This window comes from Jaminaea rosea (assembly GCF_003144245.1).
Source record: "Jaminaea rosea strain MCA 5214 unplaced genomic scaffold BDZ90scaffold_2, whole genome shotgun sequence".
NCBI classification, from domain to species: domain Eukaryota; kingdom Fungi; phylum Basidiomycota; class Exobasidiomycetes; order Microstromatales; genus Jaminaea; species Jaminaea rosea.
The window spans coordinates 627,162-649,908 of NW_020289976.1; the positions used below are offsets into that span (position 1 = coordinate 627,162).

Below are 22,747 nucleotides of genomic sequence, written 5' to 3' on the forward strand. Positions count from 1 at the left end.
AGCGGCGGAGGGGACTTGGTGGTAAGGAAGGAAGGAAGGTGGGGTTGAGTGATCGCTGCGCTCAAGGCAACCGAGTCCCGAGTGGGTCAAAGGAGGGGCCCGAGCACCGACGGAGCACGACGAGCGAGGCCAGTCCGGCGCACGCGTCGGCCACAGACCTCGACTCAGTGGCCCACTGTCACTACTTGCTTTGCATCCCCATAGACCAATTGACATATCAAAAAATGCCTGCTCCATAGCTCTTACTCTTTCAGCGTAAAATACTCAGCATCACCGCCATCACCACATCCAGCATGGCATCCACCTCGGCCGCCTCATCGACGTACGCCGACGCCAAAGTCTTATTCGTCTCCAACAACTTGGGCGACTCACTGACGCGGGTAAACGCAATCTCATCGACGTCCATTGCCACGTATGCCCTCTACGCTGCGACTCTACGACTACTAGCTGCGCACGAGCGCTATTCAGCTGGTAATGGGGCCGGAGCATCAGCACGCCGGCGCGACTACCTGTCACCGATCCCTACCCGGCTGTCCGCGGCCCTCCACTCCCTCACCCACCTCTACAGGCAAGCCCAGGATCGATCCTCTTCCTCATCTTCACCTTCAGTCAGGCAAGCCCGCTTCACAGTCGTTGCCATCGAGTTTGGCACAACCGTCGTGCCACTCCTCCTCAGCATCACTGTCTCCTCAAGCACGGGCGCTGCGCTCACCCTCTCAGCCCTCATCTGTGCCTTGGCTGCGGGACTCTATCGTCAGGCTCGAATACTGGAGCAGGCAGCATTGTCGATAGCTCGTGGGAGAGCTGTCGATGGTAAGGGAAAGCAGGCTGCAGCATCGGATAATGAAGACGATGAGGACGAAGCGAGCGCCCTGTACAGTCAATCGAGCTACGATGTGCGCCCAGACTCCAAGCAGAGACGGCGAATCGCAAGGCAGACAGGATCAGATGACGACACCATAGGAGATGCCATCCCATTGGAAAGCGCAGTAGCTCGTAGACGCAAGCGCCAAGCGCGCTCACACTGGGAGTCAGACGACGAAGAGCGAGAGTTGGAGGAGATTGAGCGGAGAGAGGCGAGGCGTGCTGCTGCCAAGCCAAGACCGCGAATCCAAAGCGATGTTGATGGCGAAGAGAACGGAGGGATCCGCGTATCGATAGAATCAGCCGCAGACCAAGCACATGGCGAAGCTCACCCGCCAGAAGCGTGGGTCGACCCCTCTGCACGACAAGGAGAAGGGAGCCGCACCGGCAGTCCTGTCTCAATGAGTCGATCAGGCAGCTCATCACGACGAGGCCTCGGTCTAGGTCTCGGTCTGGGTCTCACTCCACCAATGCGACTTCCCTCGACAACCTCTTCCCCAGCCCCCCGCAGTCACGCGCACGACCCCTTTCTCACCGTATATCGCGCGCACATGATGCTCATCACTTGCGCTTGCATCCTTGCGGTGGATTTCCCCCTCTTCCCTCGCGCGCTAGGGAAGTGCGAGACGTGGGGCGCCAGTTTGATGGATCTGGGAGTGGGCAGCTTTGTCTTCTCGCTGGGGCTGGTGGGAGCGGGAGCTCAGCTCAAGGCGCTGGATTCACCGTCGACCAATTCGGCCTTGCGTACTCTTTTGGAGGGGCTGCGCAAGGATATGGGAAAGTGCTTGCCGTTGCTCGCTCTAGGCCTCATTCGAGCAGTCAGCGTCCGCCTCACGGCTTACCCTGAGCACATCACCGAGTACGGAGCGCATTGGAGCTTCTTTCTCACCCTCTCCGCGCTTCCACCACTCAAGACGCTCGTCGCATTTGTGAGGGAGATGGGCTTCGCGGGCAAGGGCAGGTGGAGCACCTGGGGATTGGGGATAGCCGCGATGCATCAAGTCGCACTGAGGTGGGGTGGGATGCAGAGGTACGTGCTCGACGAGAAGGTGGACAGGCAGGCGTCGTTGTTCGCGGCCAACAGGGAAGGGATTTGCTCCTTACCTGGCTACTTGGCCATCATGCTCCTCGCGACGGATATGGGGCTTTACGTCCTGCCGAAGGTGGATCCGTATCAGGCCTTCAGGAGGGTCAAAATGAACGGTGATAGGCGAGAAGGGAGCGATGAGGAAGGCGAAGACGATGCAGAGCCAAAGGAACCAGTCATCGCGGCACCATCGCACGGCCACACGCGCACAGGCAGCGACGGTCGCATCGACATCAAGGCTGCTTTGACGAGCGCGCGTCGCACTCAGCTCAAGCGTCTCAGCAGCCTTTGCGCCATCCTGAGCTCGTGGGCCATCATATACTGGGTCGTGCTCGCGCTCAGCGCCTGGGCCTTGTCATTCCTTCTGCAGGATGGTTATCGGCGAGCGGAGCCGGGCATTGCGGTGGTGGGGGCGACGAACACGCTCACTCGTGTCGTCAGTCGACGATTGGCCAACGCGCCGTACGTGCTGTGGGTCGCAGCGTTCAATGCGAGCTTTCTTGCCGCGTATGCCTGTGTCTATCGGGCTCTGCTGCTCGACGTTGAGTATGCGACGCCGCAATCGCAGCGGGGACGCTCCGGGAGACAGTCAAGCGCCGATGGCGACGCCGGGGACGGGCTGGCCGCATCACCTTCAAGCTCCTCCTTCGACTCGCCCTACACCAGCAGCAATGGCACCACCTCCTTGGACGTCGCCCTCCCTCGACCGCTACCAACCACTCCACTCCTGCTCTCAACCCTCAATACCCACTCGCTACGCGCTTTCCTGGTCGCCAACCTGCTCACCGGGCTGGTCAACCTGTCTATGCAGACGATGCATGCTTCGAGCTTCGTCGGCGCGGTGGTGATGGTGCTTTACCTGGGAGCGGTAGTAGTGACTTGCGTGGGGTTGGAAGAGATGGGAGGGCAGAGGGGCAATGCAGATCAAGGCTTGCTGGGCAAGGTGGTGGGTGTGGTGGCTGGGAGGGGAGGTCGATGAAGAAATCAAATTGGGCACACTGTGGCCCCGCCCTTTCCATTATCATTGCCAGGTGCGACCCATCAACGAGCCCAAGACCAACCCATTGTACACATCTCGGACGAGAGGCCTGATGCGGAGCGTGTGCTCACTCTATCTCCATCGAGACGGAGCAGAAGGCGCAAGAAGCAATGCGCATTAGATGAGAAGGCTTGACATGCTCTATCCTCGCACCGACTATGCGTCCTCCGTCCCCACCCCCACACTCCTCGAAGGCGCCGGCGCATAGAAGAATCCGTCGTCTCCTGTCTTTCTATCATGAGCCACGCTCGCCCGCGCATCTTGCTCCTCTCGCTCCCTCCGCCTCTTCTCCTCTTCACCGGCAGCTGCAATCTCTTTCTCCCTTTGCATGACTGCCTCCTTCGCCTTTGCCCTGAACTCGCGCAGGGACCGCAGAGCAGCTCCGCTCTTCATGCTCTGTCGCGCTAGTCTGCTTGCCTCTGTGTATGAGTTTGCGTGCCCGCCTACATAGAGGAGGGCCGAGGCTTGAAGGATGGTGTAAGCCTCGATTGCCTCGAGGTTGGCTGCGGAAGGTACGGACGAGGCGAGAGATGGCGGGTCGGTCGAGTCTGGATAGTCTCGTGCACCGAGGAGGCGGAGGACGATGGCTGCGTTCTCGTCCGAGGTGTAACTCGCGACTTGCGTGAGCGGGTAGGATTGCAGACCAAAGTCTTGCGGTGAAATGGTGATGTGACGAATATCGTTGCCGTCGAGCTCCCAGACCTGCGTGAGAAGAGCAAGAGAGGGAGGGGGGGGCAAGGTCAGCTCCCCCTCGCCGTAAAGAGACCTGCATCCCGGCGCCGACTCACATCCGTCTCGCCCTCTATACTAATTTCATCCAGCCCTTCCTTGCCACACACTACCCAAGCCCTCTCACAGCCCCGCTTCCTGAGCGCTTCGGCAAAGATATTGCCCAGATAAGCTGAGTGCACGCCAAGGATGCACCGTCTCGGTCTTGCCGGGTTGATGAGCGGACCTAGTACATTGAAGATCGTCGGATGGCCCAGCGCTCTCCTGATCGGTCCGAGGGGCGCGAGCGATGGGTGGAAGAGTTGCGCAAAGAGGAATACGAAGGAGCAAGTCGCAACCAGAGGGCTGAGCGTTGCGGGTGTGAGGGAGAGGAGCGGGATACCGAGGGAGAGGAGCAGGTCTGCGCTTCCCGAAGTAGACGACGAGGCTTTGGCGCCGTGCTTGCAGCTTCTCACGCCGGGCACACCTGAGGCGACCATTGCTGCCGTAGTAGAGACGTTGAATGTATCCTGGCCATCTCCGCCTGTCCCTACGAGGTCCAGCGTCCCATTGTATGCTGTCAGGCGGGCGAGCAGGTCGGCCTCGCTGACATCGGACGTGACCCAGCCTGCCTCCTGCTGTAGCCGCCTCTGCGCCTCGCCCTTCGTCGTCAAGCTACACACCTCGTCCTGCGATTCTACAGCAATGCATTTCGCAAGGAAGGTCTGACTCGCGACGAGCAGCGTCTCTGGCCGAACGTCCAGCCCGCCAAGGCGCATGCCGCTCAGTGTGGAGCCCAATTGTGCGTGGTGTGCATGATTGGAGGTGAATTCGGGGTCGGAGAGGTGGTCGAAGAGGTGGCGGAGAGAAGCTTCGTCCAGACCGGGAGGAGCAGAGGAGGAAGACGAGGTGGAAGGAATGCCCGGAATGGGGATTGAGAGGATCAGCGACTTGAGTAGAGGCCGGAATGTGTCCAGAGTGTGAGGTGGTGATGACGACGTTGACGCCGTTGCAGTCTGGTCGCTGCTCTTGCCACCGCTCATGTCGAAGACGATGTCGCTGCGAGCGTTGGTGATAGGAAGAAATGAAGTGAAAGAAAGCTCGTCCAACCGGCGGAGAGAGCAACCTTGCAGCCGCGCCCCGCTTTGACTCCCTCGCCCATCAACGGAAGAGGCGAAGCGAGCATAGGAGAGTGTCAGAGGAAGAATGACGTTAGAGTACGGTCACCGGGCACGTTCAAGAGGATACATGCCTACTTGTGCTGCGCTACTGTGTACCTGCCCTTCATCTCCCGAGCTGGTAGAGCTCCCACAGTCCTCGTATGCCTCACACGTCGTCCCTACCCTCGGGCCCCTCGCAGGCGCCGCGGGCACCATGAGCTTCGGAGGTCGCGACGGTAACGAGCACCACTCAGCGCAGAGTGCGTGCAGCACCACCAAGCCGCTAGAAGACCTGCTCTGGGATATGAACTATCCAATGCAGATCAAACGAACACCACACAGTGTGTCCAGGCCGAGGAAAACGGCCAAAAGAACGCGGCAAAAAACCAACGGCGGGACTCGAACCCGCAACCTCTGCTTGATTTGCGATTATGACAAACTTAGGAAAGCAACGCCCTACCATTGGGCTACGCCGGCCTTTGTCAATCTTGACGCAAAAGCAGAATATATTCTCAACCCAAAACGACTCACAGAAAACGACGTCGGATTCAGCGGCGACGCGTTCGAGACGGCTCGCTTCCCTCCCCACCTCTCACCCTACCAATCACCCGCTCATTTCTTGCCGGTACAGTGCTCATACCGCTTCTACTTGCCTTCTGATGAAGGCGACGGACCGCTCTTTCAGCGGACAGCGTTCCGACCGCTGCCGTGCAAGCAATCTCACTGCGCACGCGGGCTACGGTCCAGCTCAAGCGGAAACGTATTTGCCGATTGTCCCTGAACTTGCAGTGCACGAGCGCAGCCTTGATTCAGACCATATATGACAGTCCTCTTCCTTCATCTCTCAGTCGACTCTGCGCTTCGTCGCCATGCTCGTCAGGCGCCTCTTGTTCATCGTTACTGCTCTGGCCTTCGCAGACCGCATGGCCACAACGCAGATCAGAACGGCGTTCCTCTGCTCGATTGACGCAGAACAGTCTTGCATTTTGTGAGCTTGTGTGGTCCCGGTAAGTAGGCTGATCTAGCGCACTGATAGATTGTCTTCCCGCAGCGCCGGCCAAGGTGTCATCGTGAAAGGCACTGGGATCATCGGCTCTGGCCCAATTGGCGGCGGCTCCACTGGCACACTTTACCTCATCGACAAGGTCGGTGGCTGGGGATCCACCCTTGGCTGCGACGGGCAAGGGTGGTGGGGGTTCGACTTTCGTGGGAAGAGCAGGGACGCATACTTCAGCGGCAAGACACAGCAGGTGAACGGAAAGCTTTCGGTGAGCGTGGCCTGGTCTCTGAGGTCGGGAGGTCTCCCGAGAATGACGGCCCTGCCACGACTGCCTCACAGGCTTTCTTCAGCAGCGATCAGAGCAACGGTACGACGCACGGCGAGATCAGATCGAGGTCCGTTGGCGATGATCTATCAATCTTCTGCACAGTGAGTCCGCAGCGCATACGCGTCCTGACTGGCACGCTTATAATCGCCACGCACTTTCAGGCCTAGATGGAGGGCACACTGCCGCCAACGTCTCTATTGCCGTATCAATGTATTCTTCCAAGTAGCCTTCCAACTCCTTTCGCGCGGGGTACATAGTGCCCGTTCTCTCATGGGCTCGTACGCATTTGACCACATTCTGCGCGCCGTGACGTCGTCTGCTGGCGAGATGTGTCGCGCGAGCGGCATACCATGAACCCTGCTGCCCAGCCAATTGACGAAAGGCAGAGGGTTGACCAAAGGGCAGCGGGGCACCGGACGAAGTACTGAAAGGGGCGAAGATCCTTCAGCTTTGGCCGAGCCTCTTTCTTTCAGCCATTGAGACCCCCGTTGCCCCTCTCGTATCGCAGCATGTTCACCAAGGCCTATCTTCTCATCGCCGTGGCTGTCGCCCTCGCTATCGCCCGCGCTGAGGGCGAAGCTCAGATCGATCCCGCGCTCCAGTGCACTACGGACTTGGAGCAGTCGTGCATCTTGTGAGTATCGCTGCAGGTCGAGTTGCTGCCAGTCGCTGAGCCGGGTTGCCTCTTCCTTCTTGCCGTGCTCCCACGCAGCGCTGCTGCCGGAATCAATGTTACGGGTAAGGGTATTGCTAGCTCTGTAGCCCCTGGTCCGGGATTGCCGGGTATGGTCCATCTGATTGACAAGGCTGGCGGATCTGGCAATATCACGGGCTGTCAGGGCCAGGCCACCTGGCTCTTCGATTACACTGGCGAAAGCAAGGAGGCTTCCTTCAGTGGCAAGATGCAGCAGGTCAACGGCAAACTCAGTGTGAGTCAGCGTGGCCAAGCTTTCACCGTGTGCTATGGCTGACACCCTTACATTGAATCCGCAGGGCTTCTTCAACAGCAATCCTACGATGATGGTGACGCGCGACGAAGTCAAGTCCGTCACGAAGGGGGACGACATGACTGTCTACTGTGCCATGAGCTCCAAAGTTTTCGGGGGAATCTGACGACAAGGGACTTATCTTTGCTGCCTTAGGCTCCTTGTGCTACATACGACGGCACAGCTTTCGAGCTCAGCGCAGGCGAGCGCTCCTGAAGAAGACAAGTTCGTATATCAGAACGCGAAAGAGTACTTCCTCCTTTAGAGAAATCCAATCTCCTCCCTTGACTTCCGCCGTTCCTCTCGCAACCTTGCCGCAGCACCAGTGCCGACAAGTTGTTAGAGACAAATGCGCTTATGGGGTCGATACAGACTGTTTCGAGAGACTGCGTCGATGGACAGTTTGGCCGTCTCCCTCGTGACGCTCAACTTGCTTTGACCCTTGCGATAGGTTGTAAGGCGATGCTCGATTCCCGCCGACTATATCTTTCGCTGCCTGCACAATGCTGAATGCAATGAGAGGCTCGTGCGCCGCACACTCCTGTCCGTAAAGGGTAGCGGGCTCACTGGGCAACGTGCCGGCAGTGAATATCGTCGCTCGAGCACGTCAACGACGTCTTCTCCCCCCTCTTGCCTCCTCATACGACAGCATCCTGTGCTGACAGCATGTTCGCCGCTTACCTCCTTGTTGTCATTGCTACCGCCGCTACGACGGCTCATGCCAGCGCTGCGCTGACGTGTACCACGGACCCTGAGCTGTCTTGCATCATGTGAGTGCGAAAGCAACAGCACGGTCGAGGCAATGCTCATCAGACTTCGCCATCCGCAGCGCCGGAAAGGGCATCACCGTTACAGGCAAGAACATCACCGCCTCTGGCCCCCTCGGTAGGAATGTGCAAGGCACCCTCTACGTCATTGACCCGGCTGGGGGTAATGGCGACATCCTGGGCTGCGGCGGTCAAGGAGCTTGGGGCTTTGACTACGCAGGCAAAGACAAGGATGCCTACTTCAATGGAAAGACGCAGCAGGTCAATGGAAAGCTATCCGTACGTCTGCAACGCAAGGTGGCTGGGGTACCGATTCCGTAACGCTGACCACGTCTCCGAGTGTCACTCGCCACTGCGCAGGGCTTCTTTGCCAGTAACTCGGCCGTCAAGGTGACCCACGATGAGGTCAAGTCCTACTCCAAGGGCGATGACTTGTGGCTGTACTGCGCCTGATCTTGAGAGGGATCACAACGCATGTCAAGCAATTCGATCGATTCGAGTGCTCTGTCGTGACCCTGTGCAGAATTGTCGCCAAGGCGCGCTTCTTGCATACCTACTTGACCTTAAGAAGATGCTCGAGCCCCACAGCTTGAAGATGAGCGTGCCTACGATGACCTCGGATCCTGTCCTGTTGAAGGACGCAAGGACTTGCGGCTACGCGGTGCAGACTGGGTGTGACGGCGGACGCGTCAGGGCAAGGGTGGGCAGAGAATACTGATCGATTGAGAGGGCAAAGACGAACAGCAAGGAATAGAGTATCAAGAAGACGAACGTGTGGGGATGAGGGGAGTGTAGAAGGTCGTTCGAGAGGATTAGGTAGAGGTGTGGATGTTTGTCTTCGACGCTGCGGAGAGGAAAGGGTATCGTGGGCGTGCACCAAGTGACGAGGCTGTGCCTGATGCTACCGAGTCACCTCGGCGCACGACCTGCTGGTTCCCGTAACGCAACGTGGTGGAAGTGTGGGGTACGTCTTTTTACGCCTCGCTCAGGCCGTCCTTGAGCCCACGCCCACCACGGAAAGCGCCGCCGCCAATAGCGGCAACGACAGCGAGCATGATGGTGAGGAGAGCCCATCCGATCCAGCCAAACGCCTCGAGAGCGCGGAGGGAATTGCAGTAGTAGTAGCCGTGGTTGGAGCAGTCAGTGCCAATGCGGTTGGCGAGCGAGGCCGAGCCTGCGAGCCAGAAGATCCAGGTGAGGAACAGCCAGATGCCGTGCCCTGCAATCGAGGTGACGACTCCACCGACACCGGTCAGGAAGAGGGCAGTCTACGCGAGGGAGGAGGTAAGGGGAAGCAGTCAGTCTCTAGCTGTCCCGCATTGAGTCCGCTTCATTGACACGCCGCACTCACGTAGGCGATGGAGAAGAGGAAGGTCCACCATCCGGTAAAGACCCAGAAGTGAACGCGGTTGACCAGCGGCTGGTCGTGGAGCTCATCGCCCTGGAAGTAGTTCTGCGCGTGCGTGCGATTGGAAGAGTCAGCCTCTCAACTCTTTGGAACTCGGCCAGGCCGCGCCACACGCACAGCATTGTAGTCGTGCGTCAAGACCGAAGCGATGATGGCAACGACGAGGGAGATGAAGACGAGGACGCCAAAGGTGATGGGGTGGCCCCTGCGGACGTGCGAGGAAAAGTCGACCATGCTGTGCGTGGGAGGTAGCTAGGTAGGTAGGTAGCTTGGTGGTGGCGGGCGGTTGTTGCAGAATGGATGCAGAGGAAAAGAGACGTGATTGAGGAAGCGTCGCATTTTCTTGTCCCTTATACGAACGGATGGCCGCTCCGCTCGACCGATGACGCACGACGCACTGCTGCACGGCGGCGGCGAGGCTGGATCGCCCATGCCTCGATTTCCCCTTGTGCGACGGCCGCCGCTTTCCGCGACTCGCGGCGACAAAGGGCCACCCACACACAGCCCTCCACAGACCCGCAGACAAAGCGGCGCCTCAACTCACGTCGCCGGCATCTGCGGCCCAGAGCATAGCATAACATAGCATGGTCTCGCCCGGCCCTCGTCACGGCCCTCGTCATGGCCCTCGTCATGAAGTTTGCTTAACCAAAGCTGGAACCAGGCCGTGATGAATTCTCACACTTCTCGTCGCCGACGAGCCCCACCGAATCCGTAAATGGGAGCAAGCTCGCCTGTCGTACCATATACGTCATCTCCCTACACGCCTGCGTCGGCGAATTTTATTCGACCTCGACTCTCGCGCATAAGATTGAAGGCGACGTGACCCCCATTCCGCCAAGCATGGACCTGCCTGTTCACTCGCCCACTCAGGCCCCGATTGACAGCCGGCGGTAGCGTAGTGACCTCCTCGTGACGAGAAAGTGATTGTCATTACAGCAGCAGTGAGATGTCGAAAGGGCTGCATCGTCAAGAATTCGATCCTTCGTGTCCACACTTCTACGCCCCCCAATCGTCAAATGAGTCCCTCTCTGCGTCTTGCCGTGATGACTCCTTCGCCTTTGTCGCCTCCTTGCCAGGTACGGGCTTTGGCGTCGCTGATCTGCTAGCAACCTCTTCCCCCTCCTCCGTGACCGCGAACAGCGTCTCAGAGTCCTCTCTCCCCTTGACCGCAGCGCCGTTGCTCCCTCTCGCAGCCGCCTCAACATCACTGCTTCTGCGTGGCAGCGCACTCATTGCGACATCCTCTGACCGCCTCTCCAAGTGCAGCTGCGACTGCGACGCCTGCATTAATGTAGTAAAAGGCGCAGGAGCAGATGGATTCGTTGGGTAGTACTCCTCCATGTAGTGTCTCTGCGTGTCGTCGAGGAACAGATAGAAGCTCAGCGTTGCCAGGCATCCTCCTCCGACCAGGTCGACGAGGTAGTGGTGCTGGAGGTACATGGTGCACCAGTAGAGCCAAAAGGCGTACATCCAGTAGAAAATGCGCACGTCGATTGCCAACTTGTTGCCCTTGCCTAGCCAGCGGCCCAGTAGCCCTCGCCCGCTACCATCACCGAGTGAGAGCTGAATAGGGAAAAAGTAGCTGCAGAAGAGCGCTTCCATCGTTGCGCTCCCGGCGTGGAGCGAGGGGAATGCGCCAAAGGGGACTGGAGCATTGGTGAATGTGAGCGTGTAGCCGTGCCCGCCAAAGAGGGCGTCGATGCGTGCGAGGCCGGCCGGGGAGCCTAGAGCGTACCACCAAGAAGGCAAAGGGTCAGCTTTGACACCACCATGCCTAGCTTGTCACGCTCGCCGCACTCACCCTTCATGCTGTAGTTGGCTGGCGTCAATCCCTCTCTCAACTCGTACCAAGGCGGCGCAGTAGGGAACGTCACCTGAATAATGACTCCCACCAGGTTCAGGAACCCAAAAGCCGACCCAAAGAACTTGACGCTGCCCGGCGGTCCAAAGACGAAGAGGAAAGCAGCAACAAAGAAAGGCCCAGCAAAATGCACGATGCCGTACGGAATCCACGCAAGGACGTCCAAAACAGGATGCCCGGCTCGAGTCAGGATGTCCGAAATGTTGGCCCCATACCAGATAGTCTCCAGCGTAGGAAGCACGCTCACCCAGATGTGAGGGCGAGTGGACGGTGACAAGAATCCAGACGAGTAGTAGAAGAGTAGCCACAAAAAGATGGGCGAAGCCGGCAAGAAGAATTGAGATGTGATGGGCAGAAGAATGGCCGTAATGTAAAGCGCAGGGATGGCCAGCTTGAGCGGAAAGCCTGGACTGCCCATGATAAACATGGAGAAGAGGGCAATTGTGATCATGATGGCGAATTTGAAGCGCTCTTTGCGTGTCGTGGTAGGCAACCAGGCTTTGAAGCGGGCAAGGGAGAGGGAGACGGACGTCGACGTCTCTAGGCGGGTAGCTGCATTGAGGATCGCAGCAACGAGGACGCTCAAGAATCCCTTTGGTACCCACGATGGTACGGGCAGCGGAGGACCCGGCACATGCTCGAGATGTGCGGGGAGTGGCATGCCCGGCGTGAAGAGAGTGTGGTGTTGGAGGAGGAGGAGGAGGAGGTGTTGCGAGCGAGGGAGGAAATCTACGAGACTCAATCGAAGATCGCCGCATCAACGGACCGCGGGCGGACGGACGGACGGACAGGCAAAGGCGGGAGCAACGCGCCGCCACGCCAAAGTTAGAGGGGGAGAGACAGGGAGAGACCAACACCACGTCTTATGAGACCATCCCTTCTTCTACTTGCTGATCGGGCTTCGGCATTGCAGGTTGCGATCGGGGTACACGCGAGGCAAAGAATGGAGCAGCTACGTGTACAACATCGTCTCTCTCTCTCCCGCTCTCACGCACTGCCCAGCTGCCCAACAAAGATGTGACCGCTGCTGGCTGCTCGCTCATCCTCACTCTGCAGCGCATCCCACTCTTGACTTTCTTCCACGTCCGTGCCCAAAGCCCAGCGTCGCCACGCCTCCTCGTAGCCGCGTTCCAAATCGCGCACCCATCCTTCCGTATCGAACAAGGGCATTGTGTCCCGATGGAGGAAGAGATTGCGACGCAGCTCGAGTAGCTGGCCTGAGCCGCGGCGAGTGAATGTGCTACTGGGAGCTTGAGGACCGATGGGCAGGCGGATGGACTCGCGGGAGGGAGCGACGGCTGCCGCCACGAGCTTGGCTGTATCGTTGACCTTCTGTGGGGCGGCGGATACGGGAGCTGGTACAGGCGCCTCTGCGGACGAGCCTCCGTTGGTAGCACGGGACTGAGCCTGAGCTTGGGCTTGGGCTTGAGCTTGCGCCTGAGCCTGCTGTTGAGCCTGGGCAGCCAGCTGTGCACTCGCCCCTACCCTCGTCAGCTCCGAGGCCGCAATGCTTGCTCCTGCCTCGGCTATTTCCTCCAGCTTCTCGCCCTCGGCCCCTACATACTCGTAGCGCACCGACTGCGCAAGCTCGACCGCCCTGGTCACATACTCCTCTACACTACCCACAATCATCTGCTCCCCATACCCCGTCGCCCTCGCGATACTCGCTGCCACCAAGCTAGCCTGCTTGGCCTTCCACTTGGGCAAAGTCAAGATGGGCGTACCGCTCCACAGGCAGTCACATGCCGTCGTGTGCGCGTTGACCTCAAACGTGTCGAGGAAAAGGTCCGCAACCCTACCGCGGCGGATGTGCTCCTCCTTGGGCGCCACGTCCGTAAAGACGATGCGAGAGCAGACCTCATCCCCCGCCCACTCCCTCGCCGTGCGCAGGATGTTGGGCTCTCCCGCAGCTGGGAAGCGAAGGAGCCACAGAATCGAGTTGGGCACTCGCTGCAGGACGTCAAGCCAAGCGCGGAAGACGACTGGTTCGATCTTGTAGATCTGGTTGAAGGTGGCAAACACGACGAAGTCGTCCGGCAAGCCAGGGAACAACTCCTTGCGCGCCTTCCAGCGACGCTCCTCCTCCTCAGCCCAAGCCTCGGTGTGAGACATCTCGTGTGGGCGCACGACTCCACCGTGAAGGTCAGAGCGACGAAGCTCCGGCTCACGGAAGCCTTGCTTGTGGTCGTTGACAAAATAGGAGTGGGGCATGTAGATGAAGCGTTCAGTGTACATCCACGCATTGCTGGACTCCTCGGGGTCGATGTCGCCGGGCAAGTCGGTGGGGCGCACTCCTCCTTCGCTCGTAAGCCTCTGCCTCCACTGCTCCGCAGCGGTGACTTCGGGCGGGCAGACGATCTCGTCCGCAACCGTGTAGTCGGTCCAACTGCTGGCCATCCCGCCCGCGAAGCCCATGAACTGCATCTGAACCGGGCACGGCCTGGCCGCGAAAACTTCGTTGCGCGCCCCCTTGGTGTACCCATTCAGGTTCATGAGGATGTGGATCCCATCGTGAAGCACTCGATCGATGATCTGACTCGTCGAGTATGCCGACACATCATAGAAGTGCTGCGCCTCTCCCTCAATCTTCTTGCGGTACGGCGAACTGTCGCTGGCCGTCGTCGCGTACAGGAAGACTTCGAAGCGCTTCGCATCGTGAAACCCAAAGACGGATTGCATCAGGTGGGCGAGCGGGTGATTGTTGAAGTCGCTCGAGACGTATCCAACGCGGATCTTGGGTGCAGGGGGTGGAGGAGGTGGATAAACGTGGGGAGGTAGCCACGGCTGACTCAAGCTCGTCTGGGAGATGCGCAAGCCGTTGCGATGCGAGATGAGGCGGATGGCGCGGGCGGACATGATGCCTTCGATGCCGTAGGAGAAGGTGTGAAATGGTAGGACCGTCGGTACCATGGGCGTGACGAGGGCCGAGGGGAGGTTGATCTTCGGGTAGCGAGCGACATCTCCCTGCGTGGGTTGGATGCGAGGCTGCTGTGAAGTGGCGCTGCTCACTTGCCCATAATGCTCCCGATACCACCTGCGCTGACTGCGCTTGTGCAGGTGCTCGATCAGGCGGATGACGAAGCCACCTTCGTTGATCTGCAGTTTGCTGCGGTCCAGCGGGCCAAAAAAGGTCTTGAGTTGCTGTGCCCACTTGGCCGCAACCTCCTCGCGCCCATCTCCGATCGAGACAAGGATGACGCGCAGCCAGTTCTGCAGCGAATTAGAAGCTTGCAATGCCCCAGACCCATAGCGAGCACCATCACTTAGCTGCTTCTCCACGAGGGCAGCAGTCTGGTAGAGTAGCCCGTTCGGCTTGGCAAAGGCCTCGTCCCAGTCGCTGAGTGAGAGCAAACCATTGAGCAAGCCGCACATGGCCTCCGGCATCTGCGCAGAAGGATTGGCAGCCAACGCACGGCGATAGTACGGGAGCGCCTCCTCCGTCCTACTCGCATCGCGCAGACTGTTTCCTAGATTCGCGAGCGCAACATCAAAGGTTGGATGCAGATGCACCGCCTTCTCGTAGTTCTGAATGGCCTCCTTCAGGTGGCCGAGATCCTTGAGAAGTGAGCCCAGATTGGTGTACAAATGAGGATGTGTGTTGTCCATGGAAATGCCAGCTTGGTAGTAGCACATGGCGAGCCCCTGTCCATTAACCGTCTGCGGCTGTCCGGCAGGGTTGGCGATGACAGTTACGACGGGAAGGCCGCTGAGGAGGATGCCCAGGTTGTTGCAGGTTGACGCAGAGGGGTTGAGGGCTAGGGCAAGGTAGTAAAGAGGCAGCAGGAGGGAGGTCGACGGTGGGATGCCGCCCAGGGTGAGCACACCGTGCTGCGATGGCGCAGGGTTGGCAGTCGCGTCTTGAAATAGCTTCGAAAGAGTGAGGAAGATGGTGCTCGTCGTCTGCACACATTGCTGGACTGCCTTGGGATTGTGCGCCTCGCCGTGATTTCGGCGAGCAGCGACGAGGGACGGCAATCTGCCCTGGTACTCGTCAAAGAGATGATGAGTGATCTTCATGGCGGGCTCCGGGAGAAGCATGACCATGGGAAGTTGCCCACCGCCGAGTCGCAGCATCGTCTTGACCAGATTGTCGCCCGCGCTGTGTACGAGCGCAAGTAGCCCTCCCGGCGCAATCCTCGACCATTGTCCCGAGGTAGCCAGCTGTGTCGTCTGTGGATCACTTGGGTCAAGAGCGAGGGCGTGCATCATCTCGACGGCCGCGCTTGCTGCTGCAGATCCTGGTAGCATGACGCCTGTCGAGACAATGCCTGCGACGCAGGTGGCGGTGACGAGGTCGCGACAGCTGTAGGCACGGGACTCAGAGGTAGAGACGACCTGCGAGAGTGGGGCAGGTATGGTCAATTAGGTGATTGGCTTCCGTCTTCGTCCACGCTCGTACTCACCAGCTCGACCGCCCTCATGTAGTCTCGGGCAGCCGGTATGCCACTCTCCATCAGCGCGAATTTGAGGTTTCCCTTGGCATACAGGATTCCCTGCAGGCGAGGCAAATTGCCCACATTCAAGCTACGCGGCAGGTGTAGCGGCTCATCGCCTTTCCTGATGGTGCTGCCATTGGTGTTAGGCAGCTTGTGCAGTCGATCATCCGACGACGAAGGGCGGAGCGCGAGCACATGCGACTCGACATGCTCGCATAGCTTGAGCGCTTCATCCCAGCGTGGGCCGCCCTTGCCACTCCCCTCTGGACCTCCTTTGGCTGGGCTGCATAGAACACCGAGGAGATTCTCTGCCGCATCGTAGTAGCCAGGTCGAAGACGGATCGCCTTGTGCCACCAGCTCTCTGCCTCCTTCCATCGACCCAGGGAGCGAAGAGTGGTGCCAATGTTGCTCATGGCCTCTACGTAGTGAGGATCGATGCTGAGGATCTGGTCATTCCAGTAGAGCGAGGCCGGCAGGTCACCTGCCGAGTAGTAGGCGCAGGAGAGGAGAAGGAGCGTGGGGAGGTGGTGAGGGTGAAGGTTGTGAAGAGTGTGCAGCAAAGGCAGGAGTGTGGGGTGAAGCTGAGTGGCGGTCGAACCGTCTGGCTTTTTGATCGATTGATTGCCAGTCTGGTAAAGCGCGTGGGCAAAGCGCAACAGCTGGTCGAGAACCACGCCTGCGCGAGCATCGACGCCAGCTGCCTGTGAGGCTGCTGTCAAGAGCTGCATGGGATCCTGAGCGCCTTGGGCGGGCACGGGCGGTGGCGGCTCTGCGGCGTTGGTGAGGACTGCTGCGACCGAGTCTGCTGGTACGCCGAGCGTCTTTGTGCGAGCTGCGACTGCTGCCGATAGCTGAGCAATGTCTGCTTCCCTGGCGTCCACGGTAGCGTGCGAAGTGCGACGACGCTGGCGGGCACCGCCGCTGCTCGAGCCGACTTCGTGCTGATCCCCTGCTCCTTGAGCGTAGTGGCTCTTGTTGAGGCCGTCGAGGTGAAGCTGTTGGTAGTAGCCTTGAGCCAAGCTTTGCAGTTGCGCCCTGTAGTGGCTGGCAAAGTCGGGCGGGAAGAAGGAGTCTGCTTGCGATGCCTCGTTTGGGTCGGCCGCAGTAGCTGCAGCCCCTGCAATCGGGCTTTGACGCTGGCTAGCCAGGTGTCGCTGTCTGTCCTCAAGAGACTGCCTTGCTTCAGCTTGCTTTTGTGGTCCTTGCAGCCCAGCCCAAGCTCGGAGCTGAGACGCGATAGCCTCTTGCTGAGCAGGTTCGAGTGGCTGCCACGCAGCGGAAGGCCCGCCAGCTTGCTGGCTGTCGTCGTCGTCTTCGCCGCCGCCGCCTAGTTGCTTTACTGGCTGGGGACCGACTTGAGCAGGTGGCAGAGGTTGAGGAGCGACGGTTGTGGTCAAGAGCGACGTCGCATAGGCTGCCTGCGTGGCCAGAGCAGCGTAGGCTTGCCCGTCTAGGGTGTAGCTGTCCGTCGAATCGCAGGGAACGGGGATCGGGTTTAGAGATCCATCCAGAGGCGTAGGCGTGGATACAGGGTCGCGTGTGGTGCCGTCGTGGTTGTGAGGATCAGGGGCAGAGATGAGCATGCAGGAAAGAGACGCAACGAGCCGACCAAAGCGATGCGTGTGAGGTTCGGTGTGTGGTGATGGTTGTGCGATGTAGAAGTGCGGGGCAGACGACGTGATGAGGATGTGATGGCGAGAGTGAGTTCAATCAGCCGAGGCGGGGGCGGAGGCGGACGAAAGGGGATGGTGGGCGCATGGGGTAAAGAGATGAAGCGGTCAGCTCTTCTCTGTTTGCTCTGAGGACTCGTTTCTGGGCTACGGCGGGGCGCCGGCGACGATGCGGGTGACAATGGGTGGTGATGCGAGGGAGGAGCGGGGCAGGAGCAGAGTATCGATGGCGCCTTCTACTGGTACTCACCCAGGTTTGAAATACACCGAAGACGATGAGGAGGCTGGTGGTCCTGAGGATGCAGAGGGCTCGGCAGACGCTTCGCCTGGCCGGCCGTCTCCTTCGTCTGATGCCAACCACCAACCAGCTTGGGCTGTTCCTCCCGGCGTCTGCACGACTTCGAAAGATAGGATCCTCGGCTCATTAGAGACTGCACCTGCCTTGTCCTGCGCCAGCGGCGGCGGTGGTGGCGGTGGCGAGATCGGCGATGAGGACGCTCTATGCTTGTGAGGATACGGCAGATTGAGGCGATCGAGCATCGGTGAAGAAGGGGCGTCCATCAGAGCAGGAGCTGGGCTCGGCATCACTACGCCGGAGGAAAGAAGAAGCAGAACGGTCAGTGGAACAGAGCGCCGAATGTCTCCAATCCTGCATCCTACTCACATGGTAAGCTGGGCACTCCCGCCATCGCATCTGTCGCATCGTAAAAGCGTGCAGGACGGTGAACCCCGGCACCATTCTGTCGGCGACCCGATGCTGCGGTCTTGACGTCTTTGACATCGTCTTCCGCACCTCGTCCTGACATCCGACCCCACGATTGCTCCAGCCCTTGAGACGGGAGCGCTATGTGGCCGAGACCGACTGCTTCGAGGCGGGATGGCCCAGAAGAAGGCGCAGACAAGGACGATGTCGAGTGCTCATCATCGTCGTTGCTGCCCCCATTCGCTCGCGCTACTCGAAGCAGTGCTTGCACCCTCAGTTGTCTCTCTGCCTCCTCAGCAGCTGTTCTGGTAGCAATCTCCGCCATCTGCGTCTGCACAGCCATCGAAGGCGGTCCGCAACTGTGGGAGCCTGCCCCTGTCAGCGACGTGTTTGAGGTCGACGTTGAAGCGAGCGAAAGCTGCTCGGCCCCTCGCAACGCGCTGGTGAGATGCGCTTTCATAGCCGCAGAGTATTCGGCGTTGCTCGATGGACGGCGTTCTTGCTGAAACGGCAAGGCGTCGCTGCGATGAGGCGAGCTTCGAGGCCTAAAGGAGTCGCTGCTGCCACTTGCGGTAATCGTAGCTCTGTTGCCATTGACAGGCGGGCTCTCGCTCTCGCTCATGCCAGCCTGGATCTGAGCAGCCTGTGTCGCCAAAGCCGAGCTGACAGAATGCAGTCCAGCCTGGGAAGCTGCTCGAATCATGCTTGCTGCAGAAGAGCCACCACTAGACACAAGGCCAGGGAGGACCTTTGAAGAAGAAGATGATGAAGGAGTGAAGGAAGAGGACGTCGTCGGAAATGAGGGTATCAGGGTCGACGTCTCCATGCTGCTGGAGGATGCCGATGAGCTTGTCGACTGGGACGAGGGTACAATGGGCGGCTCCAAAGAGGAGGTAGAAGTGGCGGCAGGGGCAGCCGTGTTGGCCTTGCTAACAGGTGCAAATGAGCGAGGTGGAAGGTCTGGTGAGATGCTCATCGGTGAAGCAGCTGACCATCGCGGAGGTGCGACTTCAGCTTGATGATGATTCGATCGTATGGCATCGTCGTCGCCGTCGTCGCCGTCGTCGCCGTCAACGTATTCGCCGCCCACGACGCCGCCGGTGCTATATCCGACCCTGCATTCACTGCCGCCCCTGAGATTAGGCAGGTGGGGACGATGACGTTGACCATCACCGATTGGCGGCAGCGGCGGCGTCTCTTGTGATGAGAAAGCGTGGCTGACACGGTCCTGCGCCCCATTGACTTGGGGTGCTGCGTTTGCCCCCTGGCCAGGCGTGTCTGCTGCTGCTGCTTTGCCGACAAGCCCTTGATTGGCTCGTGGCGGGTGAGGCTCTCGAGAAGTCATTGTAACATGCGCAGCGATTGAAAAGCTGGAGAGGCGTTGAAAAGAGCTGAAGAGGGATGAAGAAAAGAGAGGCGCAGCGATGCTTCTCTGCGAGCTGCTGAGTTGAGGAAGAGGCAGCGAGTCTAGCTCTACTGCGGGTATGCCTGGGTGGCGTGACCAGGTTGTAAAAGATTAATGATCCGTAAAAACGAAGATGAAGTGAGGAAGAAGAAGTCTATGAGACAGCGCAGCAAGAAGATCGGGATGGTAGGATGACACAAACGGAGGAGGCGCTTTCGTAGCTTCGTGAGCGAGCTCAAAAGCACACGCAACTCGCTCCACTCCACTTTTCGATCGCGCCAAGCGTTGAGACAGTCGAAACAAGGGGCGGCGGCGGGTTGGCGGCGGACGAACCTTCACAAGCCAAAGGCGCCTGCGTTTTCTCGGGCGACATCTCATCTCACCCCGACGGTCGACGATATCCTCCGAGCGCGCAGACCAAGGTAGATTCGTTGAATGCTTTAAGACGAGATGAATGACTCGCCATGCTTTGCTTTGGGTCATACATTTGCGCAATTTAGACTCTGCCTATTCCCTTCCAAGTCCATCCCTGGTGGATCTCGATGTCCTTGCGGGCGATCTCGTCCTGCGGGCTAGCAGAGGATGCGAGAATAACAACGTACTGGCCCGCCTTGACCTGCCACTGCGATGACTTGTCGTCCCATTGCGAGAAGGCGTCCTCGTCGAAGTTGAGGGTAAGCTGAGCTGCTTTCCTCTGAGGATCGAGCTGGGTGGTACAGAAGGCGACGAGCTGCGAGAAGGGCAGGTCTTGATGATCAGCAATCTGCGTCGTACCCACTGGTCAGCGCGGCTTACCTTCTTGACAGGTTCATCCTCTTCTCCCTTCCCAGGTGCGAGATACACCTGCACCACATCCTTCCCCGATCGCTCCCCCACATTTTTGACCTCAACGTCAACGCCGACATCGATCTTCTGTTGGCCTTCTTCCACCCTCACATCCTTCAACTCCCTCTCAAATGTCGTGTACCCGCCAAGACCCCCACCAAACCAGAACAAAGGGCTTGCGCCCTTTGCTTCGTACCACTTGTACCCAACGAGTCGCCCCTCATCGTAGTACACATCCGGATGACCACGTCCCGTCTTGTCTACTCCCGGAAATGAGTGCGACTCTCCAGCCGTACACTGATCCTTGACCGAGCGCGGCCAGGTAGTGCAGAGACGCCCAGACGCAGGTGCATCCCCTCGCGCGAGCAAGCAGTCAACGAGAGCCTCGGCCGCTTCTTGACCTCCGTACCATGTTTGTAGGACACCGGCTACGTCGTCAAGCCAAGGCATCTCCACCGCTGATCCGCAGACTGTAATGACAGCCGTACGACTCTGCTTTTCGGCAACTTGCGCAATCAGGTTGTTCTGCAGGCGCGGCAAAAGCAGGTTGGGGCGATCGAATCCCTCTGCTTCCCACTTGGGGCCCAGGCCAGTCATGACGAGGGCCAAGTCACATTGGCTTGCGACACTCGCTGCGTCCTTCAGCAGGCCATGGTGATCCTTCTCCTCCTCGAAGCCGACTGTGAAACCTGCAGGCTTCATTGCCGCAATGGCCCCATCTTGTTGCTGTGGCTCGTATTCAAGGACGACGCTCACGAGCTCGCCTGCGGCCATGCTGATCTCCTTCTGCTGGGCTGTCTTGAACTCGTTGAGAAGGTACTCAAACGTATCGGTCTCGCCTTGCACTTTCCAGTCGAGGGCAACGGAGCCGTCCTGACGATGCGCCTTGAGGTGTGCCTTGCCGAGGATCGTGAGGCCAAGCGTGTGAGCTCCGGCCGTGCTAGCATGGATGTCAAAAGAGACGCGCATGATAAAGTTGTTGGGCTGGCACTCCTCTGGCTTTGGATCGAGAACACCCAGCGCCGTTTTTTCGAGCGTGCTATTCGCGACTGTCTTGCCGTTGTCGCGGGAAAGGAATTCGACTGTCGTCTTCGTGACAGGTGAAGCGGGGAAGGGATGGATGTCGCAACCATCGTGGTGCACGAGCTCGACATTGCTGGGCAAAGCGGCCTTGAGAGCGTCTATGGCCTTAGGAGCTTGCTGCGGTGTCAAGTTGGCGCTCCCACCGCCGCTCTGGATGGGCTGCGTCCATGGCTTGCCGATGAGGGCGATGCGCTTGACCGAGTCTACCTTGAGAGGTAGGATGTCCGCCTCATTCTTGAGCAGCACGGCCCCCTCCGCCGCAATCCGGCGGATGACCTTCTCTCGCCCCTGATCAACGACGCTCTCTTCCTTTTCATCCTGCGGCGACTTCTCAAAGCCGAGCTGCGCCACTTTGTTGAGCATGTCCAATACACGAATAGCCCTCTCATCTATATCCTGCTCGGTGCATTCTCCTTTTTGGAGATGCTCCTTGACGATTTCCAATCTTCGCTGAAAGGCCGGCCCCGGCATCTCCAAGTCACACCCACCTCCCATGCCACAGCCGTGAAGTGCAAACCAGTCAGACATGACCATTCCGTTGAACCCCCACTCCTTGCGCAAGACGTCGATAAGGGTATGCTTGCACTCGCTGGCTGAGGTACCATTGATTTGGTTGTATGCAGTCATGATGCAAGCGGGCTGGCCGCCAAATGCTTGACCCTTGGGCCCGTCCTTGCCAGCGGCGTGCGCTTTGGCTACCTCTTTGAAGATGATGCGAAACGGCTCGAGATAGATCTCGCGCAGGGTGCGCTCGTCGAGGATCGAGTTGCTGAAGCGGCGATCTGCTTCGGCCTGCGGATAAGATGCAAAAGTTGGTCAAGTCAGTCTCGTGTTGCGACGGGCTGGAGTGCCGCTCCCACTCACCTCATTCGTGACAAAATGCTTGGGCGTAGCAGCCACTCCCGTACTCTGGCAGCCAATCGTCCAGCTCGCACCAATATGGCCTGTAAGCACAGGGTCCTCGCCATAATTCTCAAATGCCCTTCCGCATCGCTGGTCTCTAGTCATATTGACAGTAGGAGCCAAGCTCACATGACACTGTTTGCTGCGCGAGTCGAGGGCAATACCTTTGCCCATCTCGTGGGCGAGGTCCACGTCGAATGTCGATGCTAGGCATGAGGGAGATGGGAATAGAGCAGCAGGGACCGAGTCGTTGAAGTTGCCTCCGCCGCGAGCCCCATTTGGCCCATCTGTGAGCTTGGCGTAGGGGATGCCTTTAGAAGCTGAAGCAAAGGTGCGCCAGATGTCCTGCCCCGCAGTGAGGGCGATCTTTTCTTCGAGTGTGAGCGAGGCCAGCTTCTCCTTTGTGTCGAAGAGCAGAGAAGCACGCGTGGCGGTCATTGTGAGTCTGCAATGCTAGCGGGGGGTTGAAAGGATGCTGACTTTGTGATGGTGGTTTGGGGGAAAGGAAGCCAA

At 59.1% G+C, this 22,747-nt stretch overlaps 8 protein-coding genes and 1 non-coding gene across 9 annotated transcripts; 3 read left to right on the plus strand and 6 right to left on the minus strand.

The window, feature by feature from the left end:
• The first annotated feature begins 177 nt into the window (after window positions 1-177).
• On the plus strand, window positions 178-3,038 carry BDZ90DRAFT_112662 (hypothetical protein). The gene has a single exon (XM_025503233.1). The coding sequence runs from the start codon at window positions 294-296 to the stop codon at window positions 2,928-2,930; it is 2,637 nt and encodes an 878-aa protein (XP_025364135.1). The 5' UTR covers window positions 178-293; the 3' UTR covers window positions 2,931-3,038.
• A 108-nt stretch (window positions 3,039-3,146) lies between these two features.
• BDZ90DRAFT_258439 (hypothetical protein) lies at window positions 3,147-4,741 on the minus strand (the record flags this gene model as incomplete). The annotated part of the gene is made up of 2 exons (XM_025508069.1): window positions 3,147-3,692; window positions 3,779-4,741. 2 exons carry the CDS (start codon window positions 4,739-4,741, stop codon window positions 3,147-3,149), a joined length of 1,509 nt encoding a protein of 502 aa, XP_025364136.1.
• A 501-nt stretch (window positions 4,742-5,242) lies between these two features.
• On the minus strand, window positions 5,243-5,335 carry BDZ90DRAFT_t7. Its single transcript has one exon. It is a non-coding gene; the product is annotated as a tRNA-Arg (tRNA).
• A 392-nt stretch (window positions 5,336-5,727) lies between these two features.
• Window positions 5,728-7,299, plus strand: BDZ90DRAFT_258440 (hypothetical protein; the record flags this gene model as incomplete). The annotated part of the gene is made up of 6 exons (XM_025508070.1): window positions 5,728-5,846; window positions 5,910-6,126; window positions 6,198-6,253; window positions 6,695-6,820; window positions 6,899-7,115; window positions 7,180-7,299. 6 exons carry the CDS (start codon window positions 5,728-5,730, stop codon window positions 7,297-7,299), a joined length of 855 nt encoding a protein of 284 aa, XP_025364137.1.
• Window positions 7,300-7,843: 544 nt separating this feature from the next.
• Window positions 7,844-8,796, plus strand: BDZ90DRAFT_230396 (hypothetical protein). Its single transcript, XM_025505454.1, has one exon. The coding sequence runs from the start codon at window positions 8,064-8,066 to the stop codon at window positions 8,331-8,333; it is 270 nt and encodes an 89-aa protein (XP_025364138.1). The 5' UTR covers window positions 7,844-8,063; the 3' UTR covers window positions 8,334-8,796.
• A 117-nt stretch (window positions 8,797-8,913) lies between these two features.
• On the minus strand, window positions 8,914-9,581 carry BDZ90DRAFT_216838 (hypothetical protein; the record flags this gene model as incomplete). The annotated part of the gene is made up of 3 exons (XM_025504288.1): window positions 8,914-9,207; window positions 9,291-9,380; window positions 9,465-9,581. 3 exons carry the CDS (start codon window positions 9,579-9,581, stop codon window positions 8,914-8,916), a joined length of 501 nt encoding a protein of 166 aa, XP_025364139.1.
• A 583-nt stretch (window positions 9,582-10,164) lies between these two features.
• On the minus strand, window positions 10,165-11,891 carry BDZ90DRAFT_236943 (PAP2-domain-containing protein). The gene is made up of 2 exons (XM_025507309.1): window positions 11,149-11,891; window positions 10,165-11,071 (listed from the first exon to the last, which is right to left on the minus strand). Exons 1-2 carry the CDS (start codon window positions 11,867-11,869, stop codon window positions 10,344-10,346), a joined length of 1,449 nt encoding a protein of 482 aa, XP_025364140.1. The 5' UTR covers window positions 11,870-11,891; the 3' UTR covers window positions 10,165-10,343.
• A 286-nt stretch (window positions 11,892-12,177) lies between these two features.
• Window positions 12,178-19,613, minus strand: BDZ90DRAFT_230398 (hypothetical protein). The gene is made up of 4 exons (XM_025505455.1): window positions 17,980-19,613; window positions 17,566-17,902; window positions 15,612-17,106; window positions 12,178-15,543 (listed from the first exon to the last, which is right to left on the minus strand). Exons 1-4 carry the CDS (start codon window positions 19,361-19,363, stop codon window positions 12,196-12,198), a joined length of 6,564 nt encoding a protein of 2,187 aa, XP_025364141.1. The 5' UTR covers window positions 19,364-19,613; the 3' UTR covers window positions 12,178-12,195.
• Window positions 19,614-19,684: 71 nt separating this feature from the next.
• On the minus strand, window positions 19,685-22,733 carry BDZ90DRAFT_230399 (glycoside hydrolase). Its single transcript, XM_025505456.1, has 3 exons — window positions 22,196-22,733; window positions 20,219-22,123; window positions 19,685-20,153 (listed from the first exon to the last, which is right to left on the minus strand). Exons 1-3 carry the CDS (start codon window positions 22,670-22,672, stop codon window positions 19,920-19,922), a joined length of 2,616 nt encoding a protein of 871 aa, XP_025364142.1. The 5' UTR covers window positions 22,673-22,733; the 3' UTR covers window positions 19,685-19,919.
• Window positions 22,734-22,747: the final 14 nt, after the last annotated feature.